Genomic DNA, 13,834 nt, shown 5'->3' with positions numbered 1-13,834 from the left:
TCTGAATCCGAAGAGGAGGAGGACACCGTTACAGAACACCCACCAACCCAGAGCAAGCAGCGTAATAACGAGCAGTGGCCTGCTACACAGGATTTTTGGACATGGGAGGAGATAATGGACGGAAAAGGCCCCTGGGCGCAAACTGGAGAGTATCGCTGCTCTCGTGAGAAGAGTGAGGCAGTCACTGCCCAGGAGCGGTGGTTTAAGGAGGCAGCTAGGAGACGTGGATGGAAGCGAGGAATCAAGCTCGAACCGGAATTATGAGGGGACGCGTCTTGCACGGAAGCCCGAAAAGCCCGTGAGTAACTCCAAAATTTCTTGGGGGGGCTAGAAGGGAGAGTGGCGAAGTCAGGTAGGAGACCTGCGCCCACTCCCTGTACTTACCGTGAGAGCGAGAGTACGGGCAGACCGTGTTACGCAGTAGAGCGCACGGTGTCCCTGTACGTGTGCATGCCCAGTGCGGTATTTCCACCTCCCGCACTGGCAGGGCTAGATTGAGTATTGAGCCGGATGTCATGAAGCCGGCCCTACATATCTGGCCACCAGTACGTCTCCTCGGGCCGGCATACATGGCACCTGCCTTACGCATGGTTTCCCCGGTTCTTACATAGCCCGGTGCGGGTTATTCCACCTCCCCGCACTGGTCGGGGACGGGAGCATTCAACCAGTAAGGTTGGGCAGGCTCATGCTCAAGAGGCCAGTACGCCTGCACGGTCGGTATTTCCGGCGCCACCTCCCCGCCCAGCCTAGTACTACAGTGCCTACACTACGCACTAGGCTACCAGTGCATTTCCAGAGCCTGTTCCTCCTCCACGCACTCTCCCTATAGTGCGTGTATCCAGTTCGGTGCCTCCAGTTCCGGCCCCACGCACTAAGCCACCTGTGCGTCTCCTAAGTCCTGTACACACTGTCACTTCTCCCCGTACTAGTCCTGAGGTGCGTGCCCCAGCCGGTGCCACCAGTGCCGTACCACGCACCAGGTATAGAGTACGCTTTGAGAGTTCAGTGTGCCCTGTCCCTGCTCCCGCACTGTATGAGGTGCGTGTCCTTAGCCCGGTGCCTCCAGTTCCGGCACCACGCACCAGGTCTCAGTGCGCCTTATCCGGCCAGAGCCATCCGTCTCCCACGCTATCTGACCTCCGTTCCCGCCATCTGGCCATCTCCCCAGCGCCATCTGAGCCATCCGTCTCCCCAGCGCATCTGAGCTCCGTCTCCCAGCGCCACTGAGCCATCCGTCTCCCCGCGCCGTCTGAGCCGCCCGTCTGCAATGAGCCTGCAAAGCCGCCCGTCTGCCATGAGCCTGCAAAGCCGCCCGTCTGCCATGAGCCTACAGAAGCCGTCCGCCAGACAGGAGCGCTAGAGCCGCCCGCCAGACAGGAGCGCTAGAGCCGTCCGTCAGACAGGGTCTGCCAGGCCGCCACCAGACAGGATCTGCCAGAGCCGCCAACCAGACAGGATCTGCCAGAGCCGCCAACCAGACAGGATCTGCCAGAGCCGCCAGCCAGACAGGATCTGCCAGAGCGCCAGCCAGACAGGTCTGCCAGAGGCGCAGCCAGACAGATCTGCCAGAGCCGCCAGCGAGCCATGAGCAGCCGAGAGCCAGCGAGCCTGAGCGCCAGAGCGTCAGAGCCTGAGCAGCCAGAGCCGTCAGAGAGCATGAGCAGCCAGAGCCGTCAGCAGCCATGAGCGTCAGAGCCGTCAGCCAGCCATGAGCGTCAGAGCCGTCAACCTGCATGAGCGTCCAGGCCGTCAGCCTGCCTGAGCGTCCAGAGCGTCAGCCTGCCATGAGCGTCCAGAGCCGTCAGCCTGCCATGAGCGTCCAGAGCCGTCAGTCAGCCATGAGCCGTCCCTCAGCCAGAAGCGGCTAGTATTTACAGAACTGCCCCTCAGTCCAGCTGTCTCTCTGTCGGAGCTGCCCTTCAGTCCGGAGTTGCCCCTCTATCCTGAGCTACCTCTTTATCCTGAGCTACCTCTCTCTCCTAAGCTATCCCTCTGTCCTGAGCTATCCCTATGTCCTGAGCTACCTTGTCCAGAGCTGTCCTTGATTCTGGTGTTGCCCTAAATTTAGGTGGGGTTATTGGAGGGTGGTCATTGTGGGTAGGCTCGGAAGCGGGATTGATTATGGTGGGTGGGACCACCGCCGGAGCCTAAGCCCCACCGTGGTCAGATTGCCACCCAGACCCTCCCCTGGACTTTTTGGTGATGCGTTCGGAGTACGCATCTTGAGGGGGGGTTATGTCACGTTCCTGACCTGTTTTCTGTTTATTTTGTTGTTAGTTGGTCAGACGTGAGTTTGGGTGGGCATTCTATGTATCTGTTTCTATGTTGGTTTAGGGTTGCCTGGTATGGCTCTTTATTAGAGGCAGGTGTTTTGCGTTCCTCTGATTAAGAGTCATATTTAGGTAGGCTGTTCACAGTGTTTGTTGGTGGGTGTTGTCCCTGTGTCAGTGTTTGTCGCACCATACGGACTGTTTACGGTTGTGTGTCATTCTGTCATTTTATGTGTAGGCTGTTTTCCTGTTCGTGTGTTCTCGTGTTTCATGTAAGTTCGTCGTTCAGGTCTGTCACTTTCGTTTTGTTATTTTGTATCATTTTGAAGTATAGTTCGTTTTCGTGTTTTTTCCCGTCTGTCTTTAATAAAATTCATCATGTCATTTCAACGCGCTGCACCTTGGTTCAATCCCTGCTCCTCCTCTTCATCTGAATCCGAAGAGAGGAGGACCACCGTTACAGTTCTTCTGAAACCCGTCAGTCTATTCTTGTTCTGAGAAATGAAGGCTATTCCATTCGAGAAATTGCCAAGAAACTGAAGATCTCGTACAACGCTGTGTACTACTCCCTTCACAGAACAGCGCAAACTGGCTCTAACCAGAATAGAAAGAGGAGTGGGAGGCCCCGTTGCACAACTGAGCAAGAGGATATATATATATATATATATTCACTATGCGTTAGTGAATACTTGTATTAATTTCAGAGGTGTTTGCATGTTAATCACTTTTACAAAAAGTAGTTTTAAACCTGCAGGAACCCCTAAAAATCTTGTTTATCCAAACCATGTTTTTACAGGGGGTCCTGGACACTCTTCATATATCTATTCCTTGTAATTATACAACATAATGTGAGGCCTCTCTGTGTCCACTGTTTAAATCTGTTATCCTGAGTTGCAGGGATGAGTCTGGGGTCGTATGTCGGCCAACTCAACAGTTTGACCTCTGTCTAAATGAAATTGCTTTACTACTCTCAACCATGTCTTCAGAGAAGTTAATCAACTGATTTGCCTACTGTACGTTTCTGATATGTTCTAAAACCATTGCTGCCTCTTGTGAGAAAAAAACTCCTGCAGTCCATCTTGAAAGTACATCCATTACTGAATCTATATTCACAGCCGCTTATATTGTCCATCTTTGTTCATTGATTTATTTATGGGTTCTTGTGAAATAATTTGAGGTGGAAAAAAATCCCATGTTGAAATAGAAATAAATAAGATGACTAACATCAACTAAACATCTAACTAGTCCCTATCAGTGTAAACAGGGACAGTCAGAAACAGTTGAACCAATTAAATGGAGTATTGGACAGACTGAAACAAAGTTCCCACTAGTGAACTAATTAGAGACACAGCAGAGCTAAATAAATGGAAATGTATTCATTTAGATTCTGTCTGTGTTTTGGTGCCTCTGTCACTCTCTCCCTCCCTGGAGAGTTAAACTGAACGCTAATTTCTCATCTGATTCCTCATATCTCCACAGGTTTCACAAATCCCTCTGAAAGAACTACAAATGGGTCACTTATCAGATGTCTGGTCTGTTCTGGCAGACATAGAACCAACCTGTCCTTTTACATCCTCTAGTCTATCCCATCTATTTTTACTCCTATTAGGATGCCTAACAAGAATAAACCGAGGGAGAGAGAAAGAGAGCAAGAGAGACAGAGGGAAAGAGGTAAGGATAGAAAAGCCACATTTCATCATTAGCACTCCATTCAAACAACTCAACTGAGCAGTCATCACTCAGGGGAGTCCCAGGACTCTGTGCCTCTTCATTTATTCAATTTATTGATATGAAGTGTTCGTTAAGAGATATGTGACATCTAGTCTCAGGTGGCCTTAAAGTGAAATTCTAAGCAGCTAGAAGCAAAAGCCACGTTACATGTGAAAGCTTCCCTCCTCTTGGTGCTATTAAACCAACATATCATCGGCACATAGTGTACCTTTGATGTTCCCATGAAGAGAATGCAGTGCACGCCTAGGTGTGGAATCTGTGGATGTGGATCCATGGTAGGTGGAAATTTCATTTGTGTATTTTTCACATGGCGGCCTTCTGAATTATTTAACTGAAATAGTTCTTTTGATCCAAGAGTTAGAGCCCACAGAGCGAAACCCTTACCTGTCAAACACTTCAGTACACACAGACATGTGTACCTACAGAGCTGCCTCATGTGTACACAGGGGGAAATATGTAGCCATACCCACTCTGTTAAAGAATTCTGTACTTTTCTGCAACTAGAATGTGTGTTATACAGGCATTTCACTTGTATGGATAGGGAAGGATAAATAGAGCCTCCTTACATTGCTCACCTCTTGATGGAGGTGATATTATTTCAAGGAAGCAGTATGTGCGAGCTGTCTGTTCTCCTACATATCCTCACTCTGAAACACATTCAGAGTTTGAGATTGAAATGCCAGTGTTGCGTAGCCACATACCCAGTCAGTGTGAATAGAGATGTGGGTCTGTGGGTGGAGGGGAATACGTCTGATTAGATAGAGAGAGTAATCATCACAGAACAGTGATTACGGTCAGTCAGTCACACTGATCAGAGCTGCCTGAGTGCTTTAATTTATACGGCTTCGATACAATGACCTCCTACCCACACCTGATCTCAGAAAGATGAAGTATTGCACACAACACTTCTTAATTAGCCATTATGCCTCCTGTTTGAAATGATTGAGCAAATGGGAAAGACGACCGTGGAAGCTCATGGAAAAGAGATTGCTCTGGCAGGTAGTGAGTGAGTGTGGGAGGGATGTGTATGAAATTAAGAGAAGGGTATCATGTTCAAACAGAAATGTTTTATGCAAAAGCCAGTTGTCGGTCGACGGATGAAGTAATTTCATTTTCACGCATGATCTCCAGCCCCACAGACCAGGAAAATTGCATAGGAGGGAGAGAGGGGATTTCTTTTTTTCCATTTGAGTATGTGATTAGTCCTCCCGACTTATAACCATGGAGATGGTCCAATCCCCTTTGAGAAAACAAAAAAAATTCTCTAAACGAAAAAACACTGAAACATTAGAACATTTAGAGAAAATGTTCTACACTTTTCACTACTTAAAAGTAGATGAAATGGTTTTCCTAATCTTTAATATACCATCTCACCTGCTGCTAAAACTATACTGTTAAAACCCATTAACACAAGCAGGCACATTTCTCTGTACAAGCTCACCACTTTAGCATGCTCTCATTTAGTAACCCTTCCTTTGAGCTCAGTCCTCAAATTACCTCTCTTTGTAATGTAGTATTAGGCTAATAATTGCAGATGTAGCAATGCCTCATGGTACATCTTCCTTAGTATCATATATTTCATCATATTCCCTGTCAAGCGCTCCTGACAGTTTTAGATTGTGACTCACTTGAATCTGTATGCACAACCTTGGGGCTTTGGGTCTCTCATTCAATCTAAACCATTGAATAAGTCAAAATAACATAGGGTGATATTGCCCTCTAGTGATGTGTGGGTCAGCTGTTGTTCACCCTCCCTCAATTGCTAATAACACATCCATAACCGTCCAACTATATGTGATAAAGTGAAAATCTGAGGCCCGAACCCAATCTTAACCTGCAAATATAGAAAATGTGCTGTACAATCATAGACTGTAGAGATATGTTTTTGCCTATAATTTCCGAAATTTTGGTAGGCTATTTGTTCTGTCATTGTTTGCCCTAGAAGACTAATTAAACTCTTGCTCAGATGAATAATGTCATACATTTATAGAATGAAATGCTTTAACATCGGTAACGTTTTCTCTTTCATCTCTTCTTCTCTCACGATGCAAAGACATTTGCATACAACCCAACATGGTTCTGATAAGATTTCAGTTCGGCTTTGATGCACATTTTATGTGATTGAAATACTAGCAGCTTTTATGATGCTGATAAAGATAGCACCTTTACAGACTAACTGCTGAAAGAAAGAAATCATATTTTTCCACTATTAATCTAGAGTAAAACATTTCATTTTGTGTAGATTTTAATGCAATAAATGCTTAATTCTGCAGGAGTTAATTATATATGTATATGTGAGAGGTTATAGACCTAGCCTAAATTCAGTGTTAAGATTTCAGTTACTATTCTATTTAACCCATCTGCACAGTACAGTTCCCTTGACGTGCCATATTTGAAGTTTCCAGTCTTGTGACTGTCTAATTTGTATAGCGTCTCACAATCATTGCACATAGCATTTTATTTATTTAGCCTTATTTTACCAGGTAAATTGACTGAGAACATACACTACATTACCAAAAGTATGTGGACCCTCTCCTCGTCGAACATCTCATTCCAAAATCAWGGGAATTAAATGGAGTTGGTCCACCATTCGCTGCTATAACAGCCTCCACTATTCTGGAAAGGCTTTCCACTAGATGTTGAAACATTGCTGTGGGGACTTGCTTCTATTCAGCCACAAGTGCATTAATGAGGTCAGACACTGATGTTGGGCAATTAGGCCTGGCTCGAAGTCGGCGTTCCAATTCATCCCAAAGGTGGGGTTGAGATCAGGGCTCTTTGCAGGCCAGTCAAGTTCCTCCACACCAATCTCGACAAACCATTTATGTATGGACCTCTCTTTGTGCACGGGGGCATTGTCATGCTGAAACAGGAAAGGGCCTTCCCCAAACTGTTGCCACAAAGTTGGAAGAATGGAATCGCCTAGAATGTAATTGTATACTTTAGAGTTAAGATTTCCCTTCACTGGAACTAAGGGGCCTAGCTCGAACCATGAAAAACAGCCACAGACCATTATACCTCCTCCACCAAACTTTACAGTTGATACTATGCATAGGGGCAGGTAGCGTTCTCCTGGCATCCACCAAGCACAGATGTGTCTGTCGGACTGCCAGATGGTGAAGCGTGAGTCCTATGGCGGCGAGCTTTACACTACACTAGCTGATGCTTGGCATTGCGCATGGTGATCTTAGGCTGGATAAGATGGTGCCGATAGATAGGGCAGCCGTGCTTCTAGTTCCTAGGCAACTCTGCAGTATTTTGTTGTTTTATGTGTTATTTCTTACATTATTAGCCCAGAATCTTTTTTGTGTTATTACATACAGCCGGGAAGAACGTTTGGGATATCAGAGCGACGGTAAATCACCAATATTATGACCAGGAATATGACTTTCCGGAATCAGATCCTTTGTTCATACCCCCCAGGGCAATTGAACTGATTCCAGAGGCTGATCCAAAACACCGCCGGCGGAGAAGAGTTATTCAGACTGGACTTCTAGTCCGACTCAGGAGGCGAGCACTCCACCCACCGCTTCCGAGTATATTAATTGCTGTCTCTAATGTTCAGTCTCTGGATAATAAAGTTGAGGAGCTCAGGTTGAGGATTTCCTTCCAGAGAGACATCAGGGATTGTAACATACTCTGTTTCACGGAAACATGGCTCTCTCGAGATATACTGTCTGAGTCCATGCAGCCAGTTGTGTTCTCAGTTCAATGCGCAGGCAGGAATAAATATCTCTCCGGGAAGAAGAAGGGCAGGGGTGTATGTTTCATGATTAACTACTCATGTTGTGATTGTGATAACATACAGGAACTCAAGTCCTTTCGTTCACCCGACCTAGAATTCTTCACAATCAATTGAAGACCGTAACACCTCCCAAGAGAATTCTCTTCAGTTATAGTTACAGCCGTGTATATTCCCCCTCAAGCCGATACCACGACGGCCCTCAAAAAACTTCACTGGACGTTATGCAAACTGGAAACCACATATCCTGAGGCGACATTTATTGTAGCTGGGGATATTAACAAAGCAAATTTGAAGTTCTATCAACACATTGACTGTAGTACTCGCGCTGCTAAAACACTTGACCACTGCTACTCCAACTTCTGGGATGGTTACAAGGCCCTCCTCCGACCTCTCTTCGGCCGATCTGATCACGACTCTATTTTGCTCCTCCCTTCTTGTAGGCAGAAAACTCAAACAGGAAGTACCCGTGCTAAGGACTATTCAACACTGGTCTGAACAATCGGAATCCATGCTTCAAGATTGTTTTGATCACGCAGACTGGGATATGTTCCGGGTAGCCTCCGAGATTAACATTGACGAATACACTGATACGGGGACTGAGTTTGTCAGGAAGTGTATAGGAGATGTTGAACCCACTGTGACTATTAAAACCTACCCTAACCAGAAACAGTGGATATATGGCAGCATTCGCGTAAAACTGAAAGCGAGAACCATCACATTTAAGCATGGCAAGGTGACTGGGAATATGGCCGAATACAACCAGTGTAGTTATTCCCTCCATAAGGCAATGAAACAGGCAAAACGTCAGTACAGAGACAAAGTGGAGTCGCAATTCAAGGGCTCAGACACATGGCGTATGTGGCAGACAATCACAGACTACAAAGGGAAAACCAGGATACCGACGTCTTGCTTCCGGACATGCTAAACACCTTCTTCGCCCACTTTGAGGATAACACAGTGCCATCGAAGCAGCCTGCTACTAACAACTGTTGGCTCTCCTTCTCCATGGCCAACATGAGTAAGACATGTTGGCCATGTTTGTCTATGTAGATTGCATGGCTGTGTGCTCGRTTTTATACACCTTTCAGCAATGGGTGTGGCTGAAATAGCCGAATTCACTCATAGGGGTGTCCACATACTATCGCATATATAGTGTACTCTTTTACAGCGACGACCTGGGGAAGAGTTACGGGGCGGAAAGGGGATGAATGAGCCAATTGGAAACTGGGGATGATTAGGTGGCCAGATTGGGAATTTAGCCAGGACACCGGAGAGTCAGGACACCCATTTAACGTCCCATCCGAAAGATGGCACCTTACTCGGGGCAATGTCCCCTTCACTGCTCTGGGGCATTGGTATCTCCTTAGACCAGAGGGAAGAATGCCCCCTACATGGCCTTCCAACACCACTTCCAACACCACTTCCAGCAGCAGCTGGTCTACCATCCAGGGATCGACCAGGACCAACCCTGCATTAGCTTCAGAGGCAAGTCAGCAGTGGGATGCAGGGTAGTATGCATAGCCGGCACTGTTATCATCCTCTTTTACCACTTCCCCAAATCTTTCCCAAACATAATTTTTCTGGCCCTCCCTTCTCTTTTCAATTCAACAGCTTTTCTCTTATTGAATTAAACTCTGACCAGAGGTGTCATGCCCATTGGGGGCACAGGGGCACGTGCCCTATTACATTTGTTTGGTTTTTCTCTGTAACACTACAAGCCACTTAGAAATTTTATTAAGTTGGCTTTAGCTAGCCCAGATAGGTTCCCAATCTCCCGACTTCATAACTAGCTACCAGCTATCAATCAAGTTAGAGTAGCTAGCTTGTCTAACTGTCTTAGCTGGCATGCCTGCTGGCAAGGTTGGTAGAAATTAGAAAAGCAATCAATAATTAAATGTACTGAATACGACTCGTTCAATATTTTACCCAGATTTTAGTAGAGATGCAGAGAAGCATATGTAGGTTCTTCTTAGGGATAGCCCCTTTTCTTTAAATTTTCGCCTAAAATGACATGCCTGTCAAATCTAACTGCCTGTAGCTCAGGCCCTGAAGCAAGGACATGCACATTCTTGGTACCATTTGATAGGAAAGACTTTGAAGTTTGTGGAAATGTGAATTGAATGTCAGAGAATATAACACAATAGATCTGGTAGAAGAAAATACAAAGAAAAAAACAACCGTTTGTTTTCTACCACCATCTTTGAAATGCAACAGAAAGGTCCCAAGCCATCACGCTGGTTGTAATTCCGATGGTGTCCACAAGATGGCAGCAGTGTATGTGCAAAGTTTCAGACGTATAACTTGAAGTATGAGCAAACTACATGACATTTAGTGTGAAGTCACCCAGGTACATTTGGGCAAATCGTGAAGGAGACATTTACATTCACATTACATTTTTCTGCAAGATTATCATCAAATCTGTATACTTGGACTTTGATTTAGCTTTTCCAGTATTAGTAGCAATATTATAAGTTCAACATTTGCAAACACCCAGTTTTCATAACTTCATAGCTCTCAATATTCTTATAATTTTTGTCCAAAAGGAAAAGGCTTGCTGTCGCACAAGGTTAGCAGGTGTCCCAATACTCCCGTAAAGCCCAGCTCATTGGCTATCTAGCTAGCTTTGTTTGACCCCGATTGGTGCTTATTTGACAAAGTTACAGACGATCAAGTGAAGAGCGCCYGCATCATCGGCGTGCCATGAACGCGTCGCTCTTGACCAAATTTGGTGTCCTATAGGATATACTACACCCCTAATGATATAGTGAAGTCTGATTACATTCTATGATCTCTGAGGAATAAATACGAACATGATTTGACTGGTTGAAACAACGTTTAGGGTTAGATTTGAACAGATTCCTTTCTTTGCAAATTGAACGAATGGAAATACAAAATCAATTGTGCATGCTATGTGGACCTTTTTAGGATATGAAAAATGATTTTATCTAACAAAACTACACTTCGTGTTGTCTCTGGGACCCTTTGGATGATAAATCAGAGCAAGATTTCAGAATGTAAGTACACATTTCACCTTCAGAGGTGAATTTATCAAACTATTGCGGTGAAAAAAGTGTTTTGTTGTTAGGTGCTCTCCTCAAACAATAGCATGGCATTTTTTCGCAGTAATAGCTAATGTAAAGTGGACAGTGCAGTTATATTAACAAGAATTTAAGCTTTCAGCCGTTATAAGACACTTATATGTACCGACATTTGTTGTTTCTCTAAAATCTGAGATCGTGAAACATGGCGCTGCATGATTTACAACTATCCCTTTAACGGGACGCCTATCCCTAATTAAAAAAAGAACCACCAGTCAGGAGGATACAGACAGCTCAATAGGTATGCTTAGATATGCAGAAAAAAATAGTTTTTTTTACATAGAATTATGCATAATAGTTATGGCTCTAGCTTGCAGGAAAAAGCTGTTTCAGGTGTTTGAAAAATGCACAATGTCCGGATGGGGGCATGGCCCCTCTATGGACCACCTCCCAGCCATCCTCACATACAGTACCAGTCAAAAGTTAGGACACACCTACTTATTCAAGGGTTTTTCTTTAATTTGACAATTTTCTACATTGTAGAATAATAGTGAATACATCTAAACTATGAAATAACACATATGGAATCATGTAGTAACCAAAAAAGTGTTAAACAACCACACATGCGTAGATCATCTGTTCAGCTACTCTGCGTCTCACAAAGACACGGCGGTTGGAACCAAAAATCTCTAATTTGGACTCTTTGGACCAAAGGACAGATTTCCACTGGTCTAATGTCCATTGCTCTAGTTTCTTGGCCCAACAAGTCTCTTCTTCTTATTGGTGTCCTTTAGTAGTGGTTTCTTTGTAGCAATTCGACCATGAAGGCCTGATTCACGCAGTCTCCACTGAACAGTTGATGTTGAGATGTGTCTGTTACTTGAACTCTGCAAAGCTTTTTTTTTGGCTGCAACCTAGGATATTCGTCCTCACGTCCTTGGAAGAGAAAATGTAATTTTCGTCAACGGGTTTATATAGTGGTGAAAGAAGGGCGTGTTTCATAGTTTACAACCAAAGTCTGTTCACTTGGGCTCTGAGTGAGCAGAGTTTCTCTATGACAAACCGTTCTCTCATTTAAGAAGCTAAAATTACATTTAGTCTTTTCACAAATAGTGTCATATTTAAACATTTAAATTGCACAACAATTCCATGTGAATCTGATAACTAGAATGTGTCGACTTTCCAAGATACAGTTTATGTCATCCTGTCATTAGTAGTAATGTCTCAGACAACAACTGATCTGAGATCATATTCATTAAGTACCAACGCATATTTTCAACTGGTTGGATTACCGAAATATGGTTCCGTTTCCCACTTTTCGATGTTACCAGACTCTCTATGTTACAAAGGCTTTACAAGAATCAACTTTATGAAGTAGAGAGAGAGAAAAGGGTAAAGGTATTTATGGGGGTCATAAACCTCCCCTCAACAGGCCAACGTCATGACAGAAGCTTTCAAAGTTCTTGAAATTTTACGCTTTGACTCACCTTCATGTCTTAAAGTAATGATGGACTGTCGTTACTCTTTGCTTATTTGAGCTGTTCTTGCATAATATTTACTTTTTGGTCTTTTACAAAATAGGGCTATCTTCTGTATACCATCCCTAACTTGTCACAACACAACTGATAGGCTCAAACATATTAAGAATGAAATAAATTCCACAAATTAACTTTTAATTGAAATGCATTCTAGGTGACTGAAGCTGGTTGAGAGAATGCCAAGAGTGTGCAAAGCTGTCATCAAGGGAAAGAGTGGCTACTTTGAAGAATCTCAAATATAAAATATATTTTGATTTGTTTTATATTATTATTATTTGTATTATTTATATTATGATTTGAACACTGTTTTGGTTAATAGATGATTCCATATGTGTTATCTCATAGTTTTGATGTCTTCACTATTATTCTACAATGTAGAAAATAGTAAAAATGACAACAAAAAAACTGAGTAGGTGTGTCCAAACTTTGACTGGTATTGTACTTTGTGCCTCCTCAGATCTTTGGGGTGCATGACTCCCCTGACTCTGACATTGTCCTTTTTAACTCAGTGGATCGAAGTTAACTTTTTCCACCGAAGTTCCCTCAAGCATTTGGTGATTGGCGTGCATTTGGCGTGTCTAGGCTACAGTCATGCACTAAAGCAGGGGTGTCAAACCCATTCCACGGAGGGCCGAGTGTCTGTATGTTTTTGGTTTTCCCTTTCAATTAAAACCTAGACAACCAGGTGAGGGAAGTTCCTTACTAATTAGTGGCCATAATTCATCAAGTACAAGGATAGAGCGAAAACCCGCAGACACTCGGACCTCTGTGAAATTAGTTTGGCACTTGCCCTAAAGCTTTTTTGTACCCATTGCCTAATGCCAGAAAAAAATAATGAAAGAAAAACTTCAATGTAGCCTATAGATATGAATTGCACAAGAATTATACATTTATAGATTTTTTATGCATTGTTTTCTCTTTATTCAGCCCGCCTGCCATCCACCTGCCCTTCATCCACACAATATTTCATGACCCTCCCTGCCGATATAACTGCTGGTACTGTTGGTTATGAGTCAACCCGCGCATCACTATTGCCCTCTACCACTTCTGAGCCATGCTTTGAGTCTCATACAACATGTCATCGTGTTTATATCTCCCTCTGCCAGATCCGCTCGGACCAGGACCTGGAGAAAGGGATCCGCTACAGCATCACTGGAGCAGGGGCGGACCAGCCTCCCATTGATGTGTACAACATCGACCCTGTGCACGGCAAGATGTTTGTCACCAGACCCCTGGACAGAGAGGAGAGGGCCTCCTACCATGTGAGTTACAGTGCGTGTTACGGTCGCTCCACACATCTGTTGTGTGTCTGTCTATCTGTTTGTCTGGGTGTCTGTCTGTCCGTCCATCTGTCTGTGCAGGATGGCTGTCGTAATTCTGTCACACTGACACAGTGAGACTGAGTGAAGCCTCAGATTCTGAGTACAGCCTTTTGTATGCTTTAGCAACACTGTCATGTTTATGCCAGACTGTCCTTTCTGAGTTATGATAAAAGTGTGAAATGAAAGAAAG

The 13,834-nt window shown here is 44.3% G+C and overlaps 1 protein-coding gene across 2 annotated transcripts in view; it reads left to right on the top strand.

Annotated features, from left to right (window-relative positions):
• The window catches only part of LOC111968723 (cadherin-4-like), a 113,370-nt gene that overhangs the window by 35,067 nt on the left and 64,469 nt on the right, over nt 1-13,834 (top strand). For both annotated transcript variants that reach the window (XM_023994551.2, XM_023994559.2), the window contains exon 3: nt 13,429-13,584. In XM_023994551.2, the coding sequence (XP_023850319.1) occupies nt 13,429-13,584 (156 nt within the window). The remainder of the gene's footprint in view (nt 1-13,428; nt 13,585-13,834) is intronic.

The sequence above is a fragment of the Salvelinus sp. IW2-2015 genome, linkage group LG1, assembly GCF_002910315.2.
Source record: "Salvelinus sp. IW2-2015 linkage group LG1, ASM291031v2, whole genome shotgun sequence".
NCBI lineage: Eukaryota > Metazoa > Chordata > Actinopteri > Salmoniformes > Salmonidae > Salvelinus > Salvelinus sp. IW2-2015.
Note: the sequence above shows the minus strand (reverse complement) of the source record. Positions and strands in the feature narration are given on the sequence as shown.